This window comes from Actinia tenebrosa, unplaced genomic scaffold (genome assembly GCF_029948245.1).
Source record: "Actinia tenebrosa isolate PJP-AT-01 unplaced genomic scaffold, QUT_ActTen_1.0 PGA_scaffold2__45_contigs__length_23673736, whole genome shotgun sequence".
Taxonomy (NCBI): domain Eukaryota; kingdom Metazoa; phylum Cnidaria; class Anthozoa; order Actiniaria; family Actiniidae; genus Actinia; species Actinia tenebrosa.
Genome location: NW_028292579.1, coordinates 17,806,645 through 17,829,873, shown reverse-complemented (window position 1 = coordinate 17,829,873; position 23,229 = coordinate 17,806,645). Strand labels below are relative to the sequence as shown.

The 23,229-nt window shown below is 44.2% G+C and overlaps 1 protein-coding gene across 5 annotated transcripts in view; it reads right to left on the bottom strand.

Annotated features, from left to right (window-relative positions):
- Positions 1-23,229, bottom strand: part of LOC116299022 (interferon-induced protein 44) — an 84,180-nt gene that overhangs the window by 29,419 nt on the left and 31,532 nt on the right. For all 5 annotated transcript variants that reach the window (XR_016120569.1, XM_089034635.1, XM_089034636.1 and 2 more), the window contains one exon: positions 22,516-22,659. Coding sequence is in view for 4 of the 5 variants with exons in the window: in XM_089034635.1 (XP_088890761.1) it covers positions 22,516-22,659 (144 nt within the window). In the remaining variant the exon portion in view is untranslated. The remainder of the gene's footprint in view (positions 1-22,515; positions 22,660-23,229) is intronic.

Here is a 23,229-nt window from a genome sequence, read left to right as displayed (position 1 = left end):
CGATAGCCTGATAGCTAAGCTATCGATAGCCTGATAGCTAAGCTATCGATAGCCTGATAGCTAAGCTATCGATAGCCTGATAGCTAAGCTATCGATAGCCTGATAGCTAAGCTATCGATAGCCTGATAGCTAAGCTATCGATAGCCTGATAGCTAAGCTATTGATAATCTGATGCACGTGGTCTGAATGTGTATAAGAAGGACTGCAATCTCTAAGTTCACTCATAACTGAGAAGACTCGAGATGACTCGCATGTGTTTATTGTGCCAGAAATCGGTTCAAAACCTATCGTCTCATTTGAGTCGGGTCCACAAAATAAATGGTCCAGAACGCACATATTGGTTTCAGCAAGGAAAGATGATCAAAAATGAACTGGGTCATCTTTTCAAACCCACCACCTCACAGACGGAAAATGGTCCAACAGATATTTGTGGTAAATTCCAGTTGCTGCATCCATTTACTTGTATGGTGGGAGGAACTACAGGATGTGGAAAAACCTTTTGGATACAGCAGTTATTGGAGCATGCGCAAGTGATGATCAACCCTCCACCTCAGCGTATAGTATACTGTTATTCTCAATGGCAACCGGCCTATTTAGAAATGTTAAGAACCGTGCCTGGCATTGAATTTATCAGAGGTATTCCGCAGGAACTGGATCAAGATCATTTTTTTGATGTAAATGTACGAAATCTTATAGTGATCGATGACCAGATGACCGAAACTGGGGATGATAAGCGAGTTTTAAACTTGTTCACTAAAGGATCGCATCATCGCAACCTGAGTGTCATCTACATGGTACAGAACATCTTTCATCAAGGAAAAGTTAATCGAGGCATTAGTTTGAATTGTCATTATTTGGTTATATTCAAGAATCCAAGAGGTAAACTTCAAATTCTCCATCTAGCCAAGCAAATGTAAGTAGTATAGGGAATGGGGGTTCCAGCGCAATCTCAACACGGGGTAAGACCCGCGTCAAAAATCCATCTACGGACGACCCCCACTCCAAGTGTGGTTGAGGGCAACAGCGCACTTAAATATGTTAGTCTATATATGGAGTGCGAAGAATGTAAGAAGTTCGTTAACGACTTTTGCATAATTTGTCTAAGACCTAAAGTTATCGTACCTAAGCCAGAACCCTTTTGGTGTTGTGGTAAGAAAATGCAAATAGAAGACGACACGTCAGCACAGTGTTACGAGTGTGGTAAGAATATTCGTAATGCCGTACCAAATGCTACCAAAGAGCAATATTACGCCAATGGAGGTCGTAAGAAAACGCCATATAAGAGAATAAAATACTTCAGGGACTGGATGAGTCATATCCAAGGTTTACATCTGGTATATTTAGACAACGAAGTAAGGAAGAAAATCATAGACCACTTAGAAGAGACAACCCCGCAAAGTCTACGGAAAACGTTGAAAAAATTAAAACTAGGGAAATATTACAAAGCTATTCCCTATCTTTTGTCTGAAATTACCGGTAAGTCTATTCCCGAGGTTTCTGATATGACAAAAGCCGAGTGGATGTTTTGTCGGCTGGATAAGGATATTCCTTATTACCCTGACGTAATCTACGAAATATTTTACGAAATTGACCCCAACCACCCCCTGTTAGGATGGATTCCGAGAAGATAGTGAATCTTATGGCATAAGATGAGCGAATAGCATAAATCTTATGCCATAAGATGAGCGAATAGCATAAATATTACGCGTAATTTCCAGACTGACGTTCAATATGTAAATAGAATCCTGTCACGATATTTACTGAGCAAGCTTTCTTTGAAGCTCTTCTTTCGCTTCTTGATAGATCTTTTTGCGAGATTCCTCGGAAAGATCTTTTACGACTGTTTTTTTATTCCTTATGTCCGTCTTTAGTTTCTCGTATTTGTCTTCTTCGGCCAGAATAAGCGAGAATTCTACGTCGTCTATCTTTCTGTCACGCAAAGCCTTTGAGACAAGATCGGTAATAGTATTTACTTTAGCCCTAGATAGAGCTATTGTCGTGTCATGCTTGGATATTTTCGTGGATAGCTTTTTCATATTGCCCGTAGCAACAGCCGAAATAATACCACAGGTTGCCCCAACGCCGGCCAAAGGAACTCCAACGATTATTCCCGGCCCAGTAAGCGAAGTAGCAACGCCAGAGCCCGTTAACACAACAGATATGGATCCTGAAGTTATCGCAATCTTATGTAGCGTACTCCGGGCTCTAACGTACTTTTTTCTAACTTTTTCATAGTGTTTTGCCTGCCCTTCCAAGTAAGCCAGGATTAAGTTCGCTTTATTCAGACGAAAGTTTTCGGCGTTTAGTTCGTTAGGTGTAGTATAGGGAACATCTGGGTACAACTGAGGTGCTGAAGGTATAACATCCATTATATATACTAACGCACGACGCTTTTGGGAATGATATTGAGGAGCAGCCACATCACGACAACCGGGATTACTGGAACTGGAGGGCCTTTAGGAAGATGTTTCCGCATGCAGACCCTAGTAAGTTCGAAAGGAGACCCGATGGGATTTACTTTAACGGCTCCAGAATGTACAGCAATGCGGACTTGGAGCCAAAGAACCCAAAACCCGAGCATAAAGAAAGGCAGCCTAATTTTCCAGAGAATTTATTACCGGCAACGGAGGATTACCCATTTGACGATAACAAAGGTGGCGCAAATGACTTTGCTAAGATGGTTACCTCCTTAGAAATCCCCGTGGGCCCTACGACTTTCAAAATAAAAGTCAGAGACATCTTTAGAGAAACTGCCATGAAACATACCTCAGGGAAAGAATCCAGAGAATGGTTATCAGGTCCCAACATGCGGTATTGGCCGCAGCAGTTAAACTTTGCTGTCTGGGCTGCTACTAAAGGATGCGGTATAGCCGCGGACATGTTCCATATTCCTTTCCTGCGATTTCATGTTGCTTTTACTATTCGTAGGATATTGTATGAGTTAGGAGCACCGCTTCCTAGTGACACTATCTTTAAGCCGAAGGATAACAAATATGACAAAGTCGCATGGGAGCGATTAAGGAATGAGTTTAAGCTTACCAACCCTGATTTTCGCAACAAAGAGGGTGCCGCCCATGGTTTAGGAGAGACTTACACCTATGCTTCGTATGTTGGCGCCAGCATAGAAACTCCGGGTATGGGGTATCCTAGCAGATGGGAATTCTCCGACTTAGGGGGTAAAGCGTCAAAAGGTGACTTGATTTACTTCATAGAAAGCAAAGAGAAATATCCTTGGGCGCCTTTCTTTGCCGCAAAGGGCATTGGTCTAAAGAATCTCGCAAGGATTAATCGAAGCATCGAAGCCTTTGTTTACTGCATTCTAGGGGCCCAGGTTAGCACTCGCAGCCCCATCGTAGATGCCTCCGGTGCGTCGCAGGAAACGCAACAAGTATTCCTTGTCCTCTTCGAAAGCGCTGTTATTGAGAATGAGATCTCTAAGTCGGTGCAGAGATATCAACTTGCAGTGCAGCAGTCTAAAGTGCGACTGGATTACGCTTTGTCGCCTGGTTGTTGGTTGATGCCAAGTAATTTGGTTATCAACGCCAATTCCGTCGTGGGTTACAACAATAAGCTGCAGCGAGCTACCAAGGACATGAAGTTTGGGGCGAACGACGTGAACTCTGACACTCTTAGAAGCATCCCCCATTTCGTGGAGAAGCCTAAGAAGGAGCACGTAGAAAAGCCCGCACCAAAGAACGTAAAGAAGAAGGTTTTGCCTGCGATACCTGAGGAATATGACCTTAACTTACTAAAAGCCGGCTTAGCCGCCGCAGGCGTTGGTCTGAGCTATTATATATGGCGATGAACAACCCCTACGTAGCTGGAGTAGATTGTGTCTATACGACTTACACAGGCGAGAAAAAATACACCCAGGCATCTTGGGTTGATGTCACGGGGATGTCTGTGGACCTGAACTACTCAGGAAAGAAGCTGATAATATGCAGTATTTGCATTGGTACGAGCAGCCATGCCAACGTCGGCTTTAGGTTCCTGGATGAGAATGGCGTACTGCAGCCTATGAGAAATAAGACAAACAACAGGGAGCCTGCGCATTTCTCCGTAGAGCCCAACCCCAGCAGTGCCGAAAATCTATCGGTTTGGACTTTCCACATGGTCGCCGATTGCCATGGGAAGGTAAAGCTGCAAATAAGAGTAGACGATTCTGGTAGTGTTTGCATAAATAGCATAGAAAATCAGAGAGATACTATCTACAATCACAAGACCATTAGCACTCTTACGGTAATGAGTCTATAGAAGGGAATTTATTCCCTGAAATATATGAACCCACACGCGAAGGAAGATTGGTTTCTTCATTATTTGGAGGAGAAGGAATACTTAGAACAGCATTGGTATGACACCGGGCTGTGGGTGAAGGTTGGGGGCTTGGGATTAATCGTGTGTACTATTAGCATTAACACGGGGTATTCGTGCAATGCTGGGTTTAGGATTGTTGATGAGAATGACTATTCATTACTGCCTTACAGAAAAAAAGATAATAATAGGAACCCGACCCATTTCTCGTCGGAGCCCCCACCGCAAAGCTCAGAGGACATAACGTCGATAACTTTTCATATGATAGTTAATTGTCAATACGCGAAGCTTCAGGTTCTTCCCAACGACGTTGCCTACCTTCGGATAAATGGTCAAGGCGCTGCTTCCGCTGATGCTGCTTGGTGCCATAAACCCATTTCTACTATGACTGCCCTACCCCTGATACCAAATTATCAAGGCGGCGCGAATACTATCTTTACTTATCCCCAGTCGAGGACGCCTCGGGCGCCCGACGACGATAAGCCACCAGTAATACACAAGGATAAGATTAACCCCTCATCTTCTTCAGGAGTACCACTCCAATAGCGACGACCAAGATCCAAATGTTATTCCCCACGAACTTTAACAGTTCGCCGCCGGCCCTAAGTGCCAAGGAAACGACCGAACCCAGCAGCCCAGGAAGACCGGCTGCCATCTTTTTTCCCAAGTCCGTCAGCCCATTGCCTAATTTCTTTACGCCCGCGCCCGTAGCCTTAAGCGTGGATAGGATAACTCCTACTACGCTCGAAATAGCGACCGCAAATGCCAGTGGAACGCCATACTTCAAAAGGGCTCTTTTTACCTTTTCCTTGGTGGTAAGCCCCAATTCTCTTTCCAGGTTGTCCTTTTGCGCCTGTAATTCCGCAACTCTCTCCTGAAGGGCTTCTAATTCCCTTTGGGCAGCCTCCCTTTCTTCTTCGGTACGAGTTAGGTCCGCAATTATTTCCTGCTTTTCGGATATGTTTTTTTCCAGGTCTTCGATGGCCTGAGTTTTTTGCTGGATTTGCTCTTCTTTAATGTTGATTTCAGTAACTAACTGCCGCCGCTCCACCAAAGAACCCTCTATGGTGGTTTGTAATTTCCTAACTTCCTCCTGACTCATGTTTAGGTCCTGCAGAGCAAGGCGAAAAGCCTGTCGAGCTGTATCCCTTTCATCTAAAGCCTTTTCGGCTTCTCGTTTAATTTGCAGTATGCTTTCGTCTTTACTTTGACCCAGCCGCAACAATTGTTTTTTATAGCTTGACTCCCTTTCCTTTAGCGTTTTTTCTAACGCCGCCGTCGGAGCATGTGATTTCTTAGCCTCCTCCAACTCCCTTTCTGCTTTATCCCGATCACGTAAAGCCTGATCTAAGTGTTTCGTCATTTCTTCCATTCTTACGTCTCGTTGACTAAACTTGTTCTCAGCATTAGCAAGTAGTCGACTTTGCTTTTCGTACGCCGCCTCTTTTTCTTCCAGCGCCTTTTGCAGTTCGATAGCGCGCCTTTCTAGCGCAACCTTTTCATTCAGGGTTTGCAACCTTTCTAACATGCTCCTAGTAGCCTGCTGAAAGCCTTTTAATCTTGAGACGTCGCCCCTAACGTTGCCCTCCTCATCAAAGAGGGGTTGCGGTTTTGTCCAGCGGTCTTTGTCGGGAAATCTTAAGTCTTGGACGCTTATGAGGACTTTGTTTCCCTTTTCCGTAAGCTTTACGTCGTCAGCATCAAAGTTGTCGTAGCGCTGCGTTAGCTCTTGCATTGCCCACTCTACGGTTTCCCGCGCGGCTGCTTCGTCTGTGTTTTGAAGTTCCAAGTACTCGGGGACGGGGCTGCCGCGGTTCCTTGATTGCCACATGCGATTCAAGGCTGCCTTGAAGCTTTTCCACCTATTGCCATACTTGCTTATCAAGGCCATGTCGTAAAGCAAAGGCTTTGCCCCCGCGTTTTTAGTCCATTCATCAAATTCTTCATCGTTAATATCGACTTGGCCTTCTTCGGTAAGGGGGTCAAAATCCGTTCCTTCTACTTCCATTATATATGATAAGCTCAAAGTTAAATCCCAACGTATTACCTAAGCAGGTTGGCGGGCTGAAAGCGGAACGCACCTTTCACCGGGTCACCTTTACCCCTTCTAGCGCTAAGCCAGGGGAAACCCTGTATGTGGGCGTTCCCCGCCTAACGGATAACCTAGTATTGGTTCCTGGCACCCTGGCTTTAAGGTTCGACCTAGCGGTACAGTCAAGCCCCACAGATGAAAGGATTATCGTTAACAACGTGGGTCGCAACATTGTTTCTAAGATGCGCGTAAAGTTCGCCGGGGAATCCTTGCTGGACTTAAATAGGTACGATCTGTATACCACGTACAAAGACTTATGGTTGACAGCCTTTGACCGCGCGCAAAGGATAGAACAAGGAATTGGTAGTGTCATTCTACGTAAGGTTCGCACACCTACGAAAACGCAACCTACTGACGGCAGCGGAGAACCCGCAGTGGCAGACGCAAAGCGAATAAAGACAGCCTATGGTAGTAAGTATGTCATACCATTAGACTTTGAAGTAATCACGAATCACGGTGTCTATTACCCAAGACAGCTTGCCGAACTGCAGTTTGAAGTAACTTTAGCAGATGCTAATAACATCATTGGTGTGCTAAGCACTGCACTTACCACAACAACCCCATACTCTATTACCAACTTAGAATTACAGTACGAAACGGTGTACAGCGAAGAGCTGGCCCGTAGCGCTGGCATGGAGTACAGCTCTGGCAAGGCATTCCTTTACGACCACGTAGTGATGTATAAGACGTTTAGCTTCTTGGATAAGACGGATGAGGTTATCAACCAAAGCATTAACCTCCCCCGAAGAAGTCTCACGGGGTTGATGCTGGTGTTTGCCAAACCCTACGAAGCCGGTAAGCGCGACTCCGAGGCCTTTCACAACCCCAACATTACTAACGTGGGGGTCAACATAAACGGCGTTCCAAACAAGGTCTACTCCCAGGGGATAAAGCCCGCAGACGTGTACAGAGAGGCCATGCGCAAGTTTGGCGACCAAATTAGCCCTGAGGAATTCTTTAAGGACAAATATGCGCTGTGGATTGACATGCGCACCATTAACGACGAAGACCTACATGGTCAAGGCCTCCGTCTAGTAAATACGCAGGATGGCATAACATTGGAGATCAAACGCACCAAGAATGCCTCCGCGGGCGACGGTGATAAAATAAACTGCTACGTCTTCGTCGTGTCTGACGCGCAGTTAAGCGTAGAAATGAACCAATTGAAAAGCGTTGCCTACTAGGACGGCTGAGGAATGAAGTCGTCAATGTTAAAATATTTCTTGAATATACAATGCTTCGCGTATTTGAAAGCAACGGTACGAAACTGCAAGTCGTGCAAGGCGATAAATTGTACTTCAAAGCAAAGGAAGTAGCGGCCGCATTGGGCTACGAACGCCCAAAAGATGCAATTAAGGTGCACGTTCGCGATAAATACAAGGTAAGGCTTAGCGAACTTAGAATGGAGGTGAATCGCCTCCCTTCCAATTCACACCCACATTCCCTGTATGTGAACGAATCCGGATTGTATCAGTTGATATTCTCCTCGAAGATGGCAAAGGCAGAAGAATTCCAAGATTGGGTCCTCGAAGAAGTCCTACCCGCGTTGAGAAAGACGGGTAAATATGCGATGAACAAGCGCTTCGACGGTCCAAACAAGTTAGTATTCAAGATCGAAAATGAAGCCGACCTACACGCGAAGGTAGTCGACTACATACGTAGGTTTTACCCCGATTTCATCACAGCGCCGGGTCTTGGCGACCTTCAAGATTCAGACAGCAAGCGAATAACCTGCTGGCGAAAAGGCTACCAAGCCGGTCAACCCGACCTCTTAATCCTAAATGCGCATAAGAAATACCGCGGGTTGTGTATTGAGTTGAAAACCCCAAAAGGAAACGGCGTCTTATCCGCGAAGCAATCTAAGAAAATCTCACAGCTTGACGTAAATGGTTACCTAACGATGGTTAGCAACGATTACGACATCATCTGCCGTGCCCTGATGGATTACGCGGATGGCATTCGTATTCCCTGTAAGGGCTGTGTAAAGCGGTTTAAGTCCTACGCCACTTTGAAAACGCACCTAAAGATATTCCATAGGTATAATGAAGCTCAGCTTGACTCACTGGCGTGATCTCGTCCACGGCAAAGCATACGAAATAAAAAATTACGTCGTCTTCGAAGACATCGACCGTTTACGGTTAGTCCTCAAAGACTTAGAAGGCAAGGAATATTCCCTTTGGGCGCCGGATTGCGTGCGGTACGTAATTCAGGGCGAGGAATTCACCCACTTACGCAGCTATGGTAAGGTAAATGGCCGATGGAAGTTTGACATTGAAAGAACAGTCACTCCATCTCCTCTTTGTAGTTAAGCGCGTCTGCTAAAGTCCGCTGCGCTTTAGGATCCGCGGAGCACCAATGCCCCACAAAGGATCCTTCGGAGAATACCCTGTCGCAATGAAGGCAGGTGTATTTTTTACGCGGCGGCTTACGAGGGGTAATGCAGTCGGCAGGTAGTTCGCAAGTAATACAGTCCATATATTGAAAGGGTAATTAGAATGCCTCCCAGAAAGGCAGCTGCGCTAGCATATACCTTTAAAAGGGGTCCTTATTTTTATTTATTATTATTAGATTATGCAAGCGCCCTTAAAAGGGGTCTTTATTTTTATTTATTATTATTAAATATCCTTAATTCATTATTATCGAATATTCTTAATAATAATAAATAAAAATAAGAATGGGATTTGAGACTCTTTGCACAAACCCTACTTTACTATCTTAGGTCCTTTCTAACTTCTACGGGCTTTCCTTGCCGCCTCATTGCCGGCATGCCAGGCCTCAAAGCGATCTAAGTACTCCTTAAAGCCGCCTTGGCCGTCATAGAGACACTGCCAAACATGTTGGTCACTTCTTTGACAGCCGCAGCGCTCACAAGTTGCCTCCCAATATTCTCTATCCTCCCACCTTACGCCTTCGACGCAGTCAAACTCCGCAAAGCGCTGGTCAATTTCCTTCTTCCGGCGCGTTAACTTCCTTTGGGTTTCCTTTGGGCAACATCGTGCAGCAACGTCGCCGTGTTCCTCACAGGCTACGCTCAGTAGGTCGTAATTGCCGCGGCATCGATGTCGATGCCATTCGTCGTTCTTGTCCTCCTCGCAGCGCTCACATACGTTCTTTAGGCAAACGCGGTTATCCACGTGGTAATCCAACATTTGCGCGCTGCTAAAGAGTCGATTACACTCCTTACAACGCCTTTCGCGTGCCTTCTTAGCGCATACCTTCTTTTCCAGGTGGTATTTTAACATTTGCTTGCTGCTGAACTCCTTGTTACACCGCTCACACTCCATATATAATAAGGATTTAATAACCCTTATATGGGATACCGCATAAAGTCCTTAATGGACTCTTTTGCCCCGGATACTATTTCAAAGAGTGTCTCAGAATGTTGACGTTTAGGTTAAATCTTTGTTAAGGATACCTGGAAACTATTTCAAAGAGTGTCTTAGAATGTTGACAATAAGGTTAAATCTTTGTTAAGTATATGTGGAAAGCCCGTAAGGATTAGTAGGCGGCTTAAAATAGTAAAGTAGGGTTCGTGCAAAGAGTCTCAAATCCCATTCTTATTTTTATTTATTATTATTAAGAATAATTAAGGATATTTAATAATAATAAATAAAAATAAGAACCCCTTTGAAGGGCACGTCTTAACAAAGATTTAACCTAAGCGTCAACATTCTGAGGCATTTTTTGGAATAGTTTCCACATATACTTAACAAAGATTTAACCTTATTGTCAACATTCTGAGACACTCTTTGAAATAGTTTCCAGGCATCCTTAACAAAGATTTAACCTTATTGTCAACATTCTACAGGGGATATCGCATGAAGTCCTTAACGGACTCCTTAGCCCACGTTGCCATCGTTATCAGCGCGCCAAACCGTTCTGCACGCTTCAGACCGCACATTTCATCGTACAACTCCTGCACGCGCTCTTTTAACCGGTCTATCTCCTCCCTTTGCATTTCTATGGTGTCTCTTTTATCTTTTGCGTCGGTGGCAATCCTTCTAACTACGTCCACTGGGTCCATCGTATATATAATGGATCCGAACCATATTCCCTGCAATGCTCTGATAGTAGGACCCACCGGCTGCGGAAAGACCCAGTTCGTCGTGGAGCAGCTATTAGGACCCTTTAGATACCGCTTCGACTACATAGTGCTATTATGCCCCACCTACGTGAATAACCGCACCTGGACGGGCATAGGAGTGAAAGATGACGACTTCTTTATAGATATCTTAGACCCTAACGAGTTATCCAGCCATTTGAAGTTCTGGCATAAGCAATTCCCTAAAGATACGCAGACGCTCCTCATATTGGATGACATTGCCTGCGGGGACGACGTAAAAAAGCGCACCTCCGAGCTCGTTAAGCTCGCCTTCAGCGGTAGACACGACAATATCAGCGTTTGGTTGCTTTCCCAGCAGCTTACCAGTGTCTCTAAGCCCTTCAGGGAAAACATAGGTTCACTTGTCGTATTTTATACTCCGAGCAAGTCTGACCTGGAAACCATCTTAAGCGACTACGGCGGTGAGATATCCAAGGAACAGTTACACGAATACATGCGGCATTTAAAAACGCACCAACATTCCAAGATGATCTTCTCTTTGAGGTTTCCGTATTCCATTAACATATATGGACATTGAGCAGCTCTTAGATGAAGTCCCCGCGCAGTTAGACGAAAGTAACCTTAAGGAACAACTTAACATCCTTGTGTCTTCGGGGAAGTGTAAAGAAATGATAGGCAAGGAACTTACCCATGAGCAAGTTAATAAGTTGTCAGAAGAGGAAATTAAGAAGTTCCATAAGAGGTACGAGGCCGCCCTTGCAAGTAAGACCACGGACGCCGTAGCAGACTCCGCTATCCGACTTGCGACTAAATTGCTTGGACTTGCACTGCCCATAGACGACGTGGAGCAACTACAGAAGGACATAAGAGATGACTATGTCATATCCCAAGAACTTAAGATAACCTGCGGGTGGTTGTCTTTGAAGTGCGGTAAGTTAATGGCAGTCGCCTCTGCGGCACTTCACGTAGCTCAGCACGTCGACTTGAAGGAGGTACTGGTGTCTTGGAAGGACTTCAAGAAGGACAGAGAAGTCGAAAAGGTCTTCCAGGCGGCACTTGCTGAGGTACCTGATCAAGTCGCCTCAAGTACTTAGTCAAGTCGTTGTCAAGTCACCTCAAGTACTTAGTCAAGTCGTTGTCAAGTCACCTCAAGTACTTAGTCAAGTCGTTGTCAAGTCATTGCCAAGTCATTGTCAAGTCGTCATCAAGTTACTTGTCAAGTCCTTCAAGTCCCTTAATATAAGATGAGTGGCACCGAAGAACAACCACCCGTAGAAGATACCAAGATTACCAAGGCTAAATCTCCAGGCAGAGTCGCTGCCGGAAAGAAGCTCGCGGAGATGAATAAAAAGAACAAGGCAAAAAAGGAGGAAAAGGTGGAGGAAAAAGAAGAGGAATCCTTTATTAATCCTGGGTACGTCATCGGCGCGTTAGGAGTCATCATAGCTGCAGGCAGCCTTTACTTACAATGGCGGGCAGCAAAGCCAAAAGTAGAACCACCAACATATCACGCACCTGTGGAGGTTAGAAAAAGTAAGATCCCTGAAATGGAGTAAATTTATCACCCGCGGCGACCTAGATTTTCCTTCTCGCTTTGTAATATAATGTCAACCGCGTTATTGAAAACTGTTGAAGAAGCAGCTATCATTACTTCCATCGTTGCGGGTATTGGTTGGGTAGGTAAGAAAGTGCTCAAAGAAGACTTTACTGAAGACCCAAGCAAGAGCTTCGCTAATTTTGCTAAGATGACCGCTGCCGTAGGCGGGGCTATCATGGCAAAGAATTACCTACAGAAGGAAAAGTACATTCCTAATGTATAAATGGCTAGCTTAGTCGCAGGTGGAGTTATTGCAGCTTTAGCATTCACTGGAGCTAATTATGGTGGTCAGTATTTGGATAGATTAGTTAGAGGTGATCGCAGCGGAGATTTGGCCGCCGAAAGGAAAAGGCATGATTTAGCGCTGGAGAAATATCAGCGAGACGTGGCGGCTTGGAATGAAAAAAGACAAGCTTACAGGGATTGGTTGGACAAGAACTACCAAGACAAAATGCAGGTGGATAAGAACTTCGAAAATACAGACTACGCCTTTAAGCTCTATGCGCAAGCACACCCCGCGGCATTAACAGGGTTAAAAAGGCCTCAGTTTAAGGATTACTATCAGCCTTCTAAGAAACAAAAAGACAATGAATTGGTCTTTGTAGGAGTCGCAGGGCTGGCGGGAGGCGTAGCTTTGGCGTATCTGCTCTAACGAAGGGAACTGTGTTTCCTGAAATATATGATCGTCTTTTTGGAAAGCGATAAAAATAACTTTACCACTTATTTAAATCCCCCCAATAAAGCCCATAAGGTTCGGCTGGTTAGTTGCTCTTTGTACAATTCTTGGTATAACCTGATTAGGGGCATAGTCACTGAGCATACAGGAGGATCTAACTATCAAGCCGTATTGCTGCCCGATGGACATTATACGCCAATCACACTGGCCAAGGAATTAGCAAAACACGGTTATACTCTCACCACAGGATTGCCGCACGAAATGACCCTCAAACATAATATGTCAAATTATTCAATGACTTTTGGAAAGTCTGACCCATTGGGATCTTTATTATGTGCCTCGGGCAAGACGATTACCAACACAGCCATACCTGTGAAATGGAAAGTCGCATCCTCTTACGAAGTCTATTGCGATTTAGTCCATAGTTACGACAATGGAGGAAAGTCTTCTCTTATGTCCAAGTTTCTACCTCAGGGTAATCCATTTGACCTGGTAGAATACACTCCCATTTCTTTGAGCTATGACTTGTCTAATTTGGTAGAAAGCATAAACATCACCATTAAGGTGGACGGAAAGACGGTGGATTTTAACGGACGCAAGATCAATCTTGTCCTATCCTTCGCTTGAATCAAATTTATATAATGGGCCGCGTAGAGGATAAACTCAAGAGGATTTACTATGGGCCTGAAGGCTATTGGAAAGGAGCGTCGGCCATCAAGAAACTCGCGACCGCGGCCAGGGTATCAGATGAAACGGCTAAGAACTGGTTAAAAAAACAAACCCTCTGGCAGGTTTATCTTCCCGTGCCCAAGTACATTCCCAGGCCCAGCTTTACCGTAAATGCCCCCAATGAAGTTCATCAGGCGGATTTGCTTTTCTTACCGCATGACAAGGTGAGAAAAAAGACCTATAGGTACGCTTTGACCATAGTTGATATCGCAAGCAGATACAAGGACGCCGAACCCATAACCAGCAAGGATTCTGGGGAAGTCGCAGAAGCCCTAGGTAGGATTTATAAGCGCGTCTTGAAATGGCCCAAGCTGCTGCAAGTGGATGCGGGGACAGAGTTTATGGGCGTGGTTACTAAGACCCTGAAAGACCACGACACCAAGATTAGGAGAGCTGAGGCAGAGTACCACAGGGGTCAGAGCATCGTCGAAAGATTCAATAAGACTCTGGCCGAGCGCCTCTTTGGGTACCAGTATTGGAAAGAGCTGGAAGATCCCTCCAAACGCAACAGGGAATGGACTCAGAGGCTCCCCCAGGTCGTCGCGGCTTTGAACAACGAGGCGGCCAGGGCTACGGGAATGAAACCCAGGGATGCCATAAAAAAGAAACACGTGGAACACAAGTCCTACGTCAGAAGTTCGAGGGCGGTCTTCCCCCATGAAAAAAAATTAGGTAATGTCACAGTCCGATATCTCTACGGACCGGGTGAATTAGAAGGAGGATCCAAAAGAGCTACGGATCCTAATTGGTCTTTGGAAACTTACCAGATCCGAAGCGTAATAGCTAAGAAGGGTCAGCCCATCTTGTATTATCTTCACGATGGCCCCACACGTGGGTTCGTCATGGAAGAACTGCTTATCGTGTGATGTCCGAATGCTATCGTATGCACTCCGTCATCACACATCCATCGCTTACCGTCAAATGCAGACAGCGACACCTTCTCCTGCGTGACGTTATGTATCTGATGACCATAGCTGCGCAGGCTGTTCATCTTATGCCGCTGTTCCTTGCGTGTTCGTAATACGTTGAGGTAGGACTCGTGCGTAATGTCCTTCTTAACCACGTACTTTTTTACGCCTTTAGCTTTCTTTTCTACGCCGTCTAACTTTAGCACGCTGTACATCTTTGGTTTCAGACCCACGTACTCTACTATGGGTTTTCCTAACATTTCGTCTTTCATCTTCCCAATTACCTTCTTATTCTTCGCAGAGTAAAGGAAGTGCTCCTTCGGGTAACCGCTGGTGTCGTACTCGTCTATGTCGGGGAGGCAGTCTTTGTAAACGTCTTCCGTTTGCACTTCTAGAATTAGGGAGTCGGTGTCTGTGTACAGGAGGCGACAGCGGTCTCCGTACTTTGGCTTAAGCTTATCGTAGTAGAACTCATACATAAGCAGCTTCGATAGATCCAGCACCGTAAAGCCTGTGTAAACGGGCTTGTTTAGTAAGAGGTTTGCCCTTTTCATGTGAATCACGTAGAAGTTCAGCATTTCTACGTATCTAACGAAGCCTGGCTGTGACACGTATGCTTCTGCTTCCTCTTTGGTGCTGACTATTTTTACGCTTACGCGCTTGCGGATGTTCTCCATTGTCTTTCCGAACACGCTGTTGTTCATCAGTTTGAAGAGGTTTTTCTCGAAGTCATTTTTCGCTGCGGTACGCTTTTGCGTGTTAAAGTCAATGTAGGGGCGCATCCAGGGTTCCTGCGTGAATTTTAGGACTCTGTGGATCTTCTCTACGCGCATTCCGTGTCGCACGTAGAACTGCAGGTTGCGGTAATGTACCACATACTTCTTCTTATCCATCAGGTTCATAGTTAGTTTCCTGTACGGTTTGTAACCAGGGCACATTTGCTTTTGCAGCGGACTTAGCTGCTTAAATGGTATCTCTATCGCTTCTGGTGCTAAGGGGAACTCATTGTGTTCGTCGTGCAGGCGCTCTGGGTACTCCAGATCCACTTCTAAAACGTAACCCTTGTCTTCCTCCTTTCCTACCTGCATGTAGAAGTCTATCGGCTTCACTGGATCCCATTCGAAGTCTCTCACAGGTAGGTACTGTGACATTGCCCAACCATAAAGGTTATTCGCATCCAGGTAGTAAATGTATGTGGTTGGTTTCTCTGGGTCGTGCTCTACTAAGGGGTTGTTTGCGCGGGCGTAACGTCGGCTGGGCCCGCATACGCCGCCACGAATACCATCTTCCATAAACCGATACATGTCGTATTCCGTTAGGAGATCCAACTGCGCATTTGTCTTCTTTAACAAAGCACTCCAGCTGAGCCCAGGAGCCGTGTAGAAATTAGCGGGATCCAATCCGTAATATTCCATAGCCATCTTTCTGAAGCTTTGGAAAACATCTGCAAGCAGCACTACGTCAGACCTTAGGTAGATGTCGTGGTAGTCCCCCATGTTCTCACAGGAGTACTTTTCCCACACGTCTAACGCATGCTGGTACTCCTCATCCTTTATGCCGGACTCGTTTAGGGTGCTGTAGAAGCGATCTTTGGGTGGTAGGGACTCTTTGAATCGATCCCAGGAATCCATGTATTCGTATGGGTAGACTCCTTTCCTTTCCGCGCCATATTGACTGGAAATGGGAAAGTTGGTGTTATACTTTACGAGGTTTGCTAAGGAGTCCGCCATAAACTGCTGCGAATCTAAGAACTTTAGCTTACCCACAGTTACGGACATGTAGCGCTCTTTGTTGTTGGGTATGCATTTGACGTCGGAGCCGTCTGTTCCTTGTAGTAGCAAATGGGAGTCGTAACCGCGGAGGTTGTGAAAGAACACCGGAATCTCCATGTCTGGATTTACTTTGAAGTTTATATTGCATTTCCAATGAGCCGCTCCTCTGTATTTACCCGTGATGTGGCAGTGATCCCTAACCTTATCCACATAGAAATCCTCAACAAATGCTTTGTGGCAGTGAATGCAGTGCGTGGAGGGCTTTCCCGGCTTCTCACCTTTCTTAGCATACTTCCCGCATTTAAAATGAGCTTCTCCTAGATACTTTCCATCTTCATCCCACGCTTTCTTGGCTCGTCTTCCAAACTGAAGAAGCGTATGTTGGCAAATGTGGCATTTTTTTGCCTTGTTAAAAGCCTCCTGGTTCTCTTTGGTAAATTCCATCTTCTTTGGACGTCTTAATTGTTCTCTAATCTCCCCCTCCTCTTCTCGCAATGCTTCTAGAAACTCATTAGCTGCGTTCTTACCTCGGTAAATCACAGGAGGGTTTGCTTTACCGTCTGATTTGACTACTATGTAACCAAAGGAGCAGATCTCGTGTAATCCTACCTTATTCGTGGCGCCACGTTTCTGCTCTTCCTTAGTTATCAACGCTTCGAAGTCTGCATATATCACGTAAGGCACTTGCATCTGCTTTTGATGGTCTGCGTATGAAAGCTCTTTGTTGGTGGGCATCTGGATCCGTTGCGCCACTTCTTCGACTCCGCGGCAGATCTCATCGTGTTTCTTTAGGGTATTTAAGGATGTAAATGACAGCAAGCAGCAGTCGCAGAAGTACTTTTTGCCTTTGTGCTTAGTATGTCTGTAGAATAGTCTGCTAATGTGTTTAACCCATGAGTAGTGTCCGCCGTGGTAGAATAAATGTACGCGCTCTCCTTTACTTTTTGACAGAACTAACGGTACTATCGTCTGCTCTCTGACTCCGTAAACGTTAATTGCTAGATCGTTTATTTCCTCAAATATGGGGATGTCTACCAACTGCATGGGAAATTCCACACCATCCCACTCTAAATCATCTGTGGGATACTTACTTGTCCTACAGGGATCCTTCTCTGCTGGATACAGTGCAGACCTGATTGCCCACATAAAGCATCGATTGTCTTCATTCTTCACGTTTACAATAGCCTTCTTCCTTTCTACCCACGTTGGTAGCGGTACGTAACTCCCCCCTCGTATGGGTACGTACCTGGCTATACTTATCTCTATTCCTTCAACCTCCTCTACTGTCCAACCCGATCCTTCTTTCGTGTAGTTAGACAGCGACTCCATTATTGCTTCTAAGGCTTCACTGAGTGACCTATCCAGATTCGTGGATTCTAATATCACTAACGACTTTGATCGCAACATTGCTGTCGTCATTACCTCGTCTTTTGACAAACTTACTTCTACCATTATGCTCGCTTTCAGGGCTCCTAATTCTTCTATACCTTTTCGGAGAGTCCTTTTAACCTTCCTTTCTGACTGACGCCAAAACTGTCTAACGTCAATCTCACCGTTACCGGGTATTGTCACCGTGCTGAAGTTGCTTTGGGATTCCATCTATATAATAGGAAATATTTTATACCTAATACCAAGCACTTTTTAGGTCGTCGTAGTCGTACTCACAGTCCTGACAATGCCAAAACAATTTAACCTTAGTCTCAAACTTCTTACCACATCCACAATCATAACTGCTCATACACTTCGTCTTCATTTTCAAATGCTTTTTCAAATCCGCTTCTTTCTTAAAAGTTCTCTTACATTCTTCGCACTCCATATATAGACTAACATATTTAAGTGCGCTGTTGCCCTCAACCACACTTGGAGTGGGGGTCGTCCGTAGGTGGATTTTTGATACGGATCTTGCCCGTGTTGAGATTGCGCTGGAACCCCCATTCCCTATACTACTAATGTATCCTGGAAAAACTGAATATTTTCTGCAAAAACATTAACAAGCCGTGAGTAGACCTTATGGGTATCTCTTCATTGACTTGAAGACAACCACCCCAGACGACTGCAGACTGAGAACCAATGTCTTCCCTGGAGAGAAGAAAGAGCAAGAGAAAAATGTACCTGAGGAATTGCTTCATTACCTTGGTAGGCAAAATCTTGTACTACCCCCAGAGATTTCGAGAATGCAAAACTTGAAAGATCAAATGAATACCCTTCTAAAGGATCCTTTAGTAGCTTCCCTTAGTAGCTTCGTTGCGGAAATTTAGTCACCATCAGACCAATTATCTATCGAGGCTGCAAGGAGTTCACCGCTACCTGCTGAACTTTCTAACTTTCTTCCTCCACCCGCATTATCACCTATCACTGCCTCTCCTGTGTTACTCTCCACTGAACCACAAATGCCAGAGACTCCTACATCATCTCTCATGACACCTTCTCCTTTGATACAACCACCATCTTTGCTATTGACCACACCTGATTCACTTCCCAAACGTCGTAAACGACCACGTCTAAACTATTTAGAAGGTGACCCCAACAAAAAGCCTGGAAAAAGTGTGCGTCGATCAATACGAGTAAAGATGAACCGTTCCCCTTATAAGCACTAGTATGACCACTAGTTCATAACCTTAGTCCGATAAAAAAGGTTTATAATAGTTGAAATATTGTTATTACTGTAGTAAATGATAAATAAAGATTTTACACTCCAACGTTCTCCTTCGTATTTGAATAATTAGGTAGAACTTCGTAAGTCTTATTGTTTGTGGTTTATGCGTCATTAATTGTATAATTAACAATAGTCTGCTCGTCATTTTATGGTAACGATTTAATAAACGATGGATGTACTCGTCTTTTTAATAATGAATAATCAATGTGCCCATCACTGGCTCACCATTCCCGAAACAAAGACTTGTTCATACCGACCATATGACGTCAATTGGTCGTCATGGCAACCTCAAACAATACCTGCTCGTCATTTTATGCTAATCTGTAATGAATAATTAATATGCCCACCACTAGCCCACCGCTAGCCCACCACTAGCCCACCCAAAAAAGGGGTCGTGCCATCCCGCCTATACTACTAATTGGAATGCCTTGGCTGACAAATACTCGGTCAGCTCCTTCTTTGTTCTTCCGTGCGATAACAGGCACTTCATTGGTACCTTGGCAATGTGGGTGGAATCTGTTATCCTATAGTATACCGGATCTTTCTTCGCCTTGCCTGCATGCTCTGGTATCAGACTTTAAAGAAAGAGCAACGTCATACCTGTCGAAAACCAGGTGTACTTCATCACCGTCGCTGTACTTCTGGAAAATTTGGTTTGTAAAATGTCCAGCAAGACGGGCGCAGGTTGTTATGGCGGCTGGTTTTTGCAGTGACTGTAGCTCTGCCATACCATCTACAATGACCACCTTGTTACGCATTTGTGGACCTCCCATTGGCACATCACTAGAAGTAGTGGCTGGTACTTCTTTTTCAATTAAGGTCATGAGTGCACTTTTGTTGGAACAGTGAAGCATTGTGCCATCTGCTGCAAAGAGGGACCTCGTTACCACGGAAAACTCGTACGTGCCTATAGCTTCTTCTAGATTGACTTCTGGCAGAGACTGGCATACCATTATCATGCGAGCAAACAAACATCAGTCTTCTTGTAACTCAATGATCTTGTTGTTCACAATAACTTTGGTCTTCTTATTCGTTGACTTCCAGGTTAGGAGCTTTCGCTTTTTCATTTTTGACCACAGATTTTTGTCCCCTTTCTGAATGCGTTCAGTGACAAAAGTTTTGAGAAGTTTGGCCCCTTAGGTACTTTGTGCACAAAGATCACGTTTGACTTGTTCAGGCATCACTACTTTAGTAACTAGGTTAAAAAGACCATCTCCCGTCTAAACAAAAGGTTCCCATTTCTTGGCTATATTTATTATGGTATCAACTTATTATTGCTGATATTTTTCAACAGTAAACCAAGAATATGCACAATTGAATTGCTCAAGCGATTTTAGTTAAAAACATATTAACTTTTTAAACTACCTGAGAAGAATGAATTAGAGTGGTCCTTGAAAATAATAAAAACATTTCTATTTTTGCTAAATGATACGACAAACGTATGTTTGATAGCGAATGGGGGCAGGCGGCAAACCTAAATACCTATGTCATTTTGTGTATTTTAAAGGATCATGTGCAAAATTCCAGCTGCTTTACTATGTCAGCCTCGTTTCAATGCTAGCTTTGTCATGTGACTGTTTTAATCGTATGAAGTGATTTGACATTGTTCGCCACCCAAGCATAAATAATTCCTGCAACTTTAGAGCAATTTCCCTGAAACAGAAAGCAAAGTAATACAATCGTATTATGAGAGCCTTGCTTCCATGCTAGCTTTGTCACGTGACCATGCAGATGCGCTTTTATGACAAAATATCAACTAGCTCATTGAGAAACATAATCTGTATAATTGTGGTGCTATTTTGTTGAAATGGCGGAAAGATATGGCCATTTTTAAGTCAGAGCCTTGTTTCCATGTTGGGATTTGACGTCACCTTTTGAAATCCCCCTAACACGGCTCGGTGCAAGTTACAGAAGTGTCATTTCATGTCATTTAAGGTCCCCCCAACATATATAGATAGGTGATTTGCTTGCAGCCTGAAATTCCCACGGGACTTTAATTTACGACATTTGCTCCCAGACTAATAATACCGTACGGAAAAACTAGAGGAAAAGATGAAAACGAAAAGCTTACAAGATCTGTGTTCCACTGCGCTTACGACTTAACTTGACTGCAGATTGAACTTGCTTTGATTTTAAGTTTATTTTAATATTTTTTTATATAATGCTTACAATCGTTCTCGAGTTCAACAGAGCGTCTATTGTTTGAGTGGAAATCATGCAGTACTGAATTAGCACAAGGGAGCACATTAAAGTTTTGTTTGTGTAGGAAAAGTTATTGTTCTTGCTTGATCTATCTAGCGCGCGCAATCGATCATGCGGCAGGCGTTACTTGTAGCGTTTTGGTTTCGGCCGATCCAAATGCTTTACGATCGTGTAAGGAAGGGGATAACGAGTGTAATAGAAGGGGAGTGAAACGGTGGAAATTTTATCGTCCTATGCTCGTAGCAGCGGTTGCTATACACACTGATGGCTGGATTAGACGATCAAGTAAGAACGCAAGTACTTTTCTGAAAACAAAAGTGTGCTGTTGTGATAACAACGCCCAGTTACGGTTACGGCAAGGTAAGTGCTGCATGATCAGGCTACGTATTAACCGCTACATATTAACCACTACGTAATAATAAGTGCGGTAACGCAGCATGTTTTATTTGACCAAAACAAAAAAAAACAAAAAAAAACAACAACAACAAACAAACAAAGCAAAAAAGAAATAAAAGAAATAAAAGAAATAAAAGAAGTAAAACATATGAACAAATAAAACATATGAACAAATAAAACATATGAACAAATAAAACATATGAACAAATAAAACATATGAACAAATGAACAAATAAAACCAAGGAACCAATGAACCAAGGAACCAAGGAACCAAGGAACCAAGGAACCAAGGAACCAGGAACCAAGGAACCAAGGAACCAAGGAACCAAGGAACCAAGGAACCAAGGAACCAAGACCAAGGAACCAAGGAACCAGGACCAAGGAACCAAGGAACCAGACCAAGGAACCAAGGAACCAAGGAACCAGGAAAGGAACCAAGGAACCAAGGAACCAAGGAACCAAGGAACCAAGGAACCAAGGAACCAAGGAACCAAGGAACCAAGGAACCAAGGAACCAAGGAACCAAGGAACCAAGGAACCAAGGAACCAAGGAACCAAGGAACCAAGGAACCAAGGAACCAAGGAACCAAGGAACCAAGGAACCAAGGAACCAAGGAACCAAGGAACCAAGGAACCAAGGAACCAAGGAACCAAGGAACCAAGGAACCAAGGAACCAAGGAACCAAGGAACCAAGGAACCAAGGAACCAAGGAACCAAGGAACCAAGGAACCAAGGAACCAAGGAACCAAGGAACCAAGGAACCAAGGAACCAAGGAACCAAGGAACCAAGGAACCAAGGAACCAAGGAACCAAGGAACCAAGGAACCAAGGAACCAAGGAACCAAGGAACCAAGGAAAACCAAGGAACCAAGGAACCAAGGAACCAAGGAACCAAGGAACCAAGGAACCAAGCAACCAAGGAACCAAGGAACCAAGGAACCAAGGAACCAAGGAACCAAGGAACCAAGGAATAATGAATGAATATGTCATGGAAACTCCTTTCAATTAAGTCATACTTTATAAGGAAGCTAAGAGGATTCCGCACACGTAGATATATACTTTAATACTATTATAATCAGTTTAAACCTATCAATGAAACACAAAATTTTTACCTGGTAATTGTGTGGTACATGTCCATCCATTGCTGCAAGGATGTTGTCAACATCTACTTTATTCATATTCTTTGTCAGCCCCATAGTGTCACAAATTTTGATCGCCAGTGGGGTACCATCGTGATATATTTTATGCTCAAAATACTGAGTCCAGGAGAAGAAGAAATGGAAATTAATCAGTTGCATCAACTGAAAGTTTTTGTTAATTTTTGTTTTTCCTTTTTTTTTTTTTTGTAAAGAAGTTTAGATAATGCGCACTTTTTCACATGTATACTTCAAAGACGTCGACTCCATATCACAATTTATTCAAACAGGGTTTTTAAATTGGTAAACGCTATGCGAGCAGGAATGACGTGTCATGTCAATAGTTCTACAATGTCCCATAAGCCACAATGCCGCTATGTTTATTTTTGGTCCATTGCCAGGACAGGGTCCACCAAAGGTGTATTGGCACGATGGGGTCATCACAGGTGTGTGTAAACATACGAAGGTAATGTTGATTTTTGGCTTGTGTCTTTTTTAGTACTGCTACAGACGGTTTATCGTTTCTTTAGTCAGAAAACGCTACTTGTAGGTCACGTGATCTGTGACGTCGCGTTGACGAGGGGATTGTGACCATCGTTGGCATACAGGGAGGACAATTAGGTCAAATATAGGTTTGTTTCAAAAACTGGCGATAGTGTTATTTTAGTAAGTCACGTGATTAGTGACGTC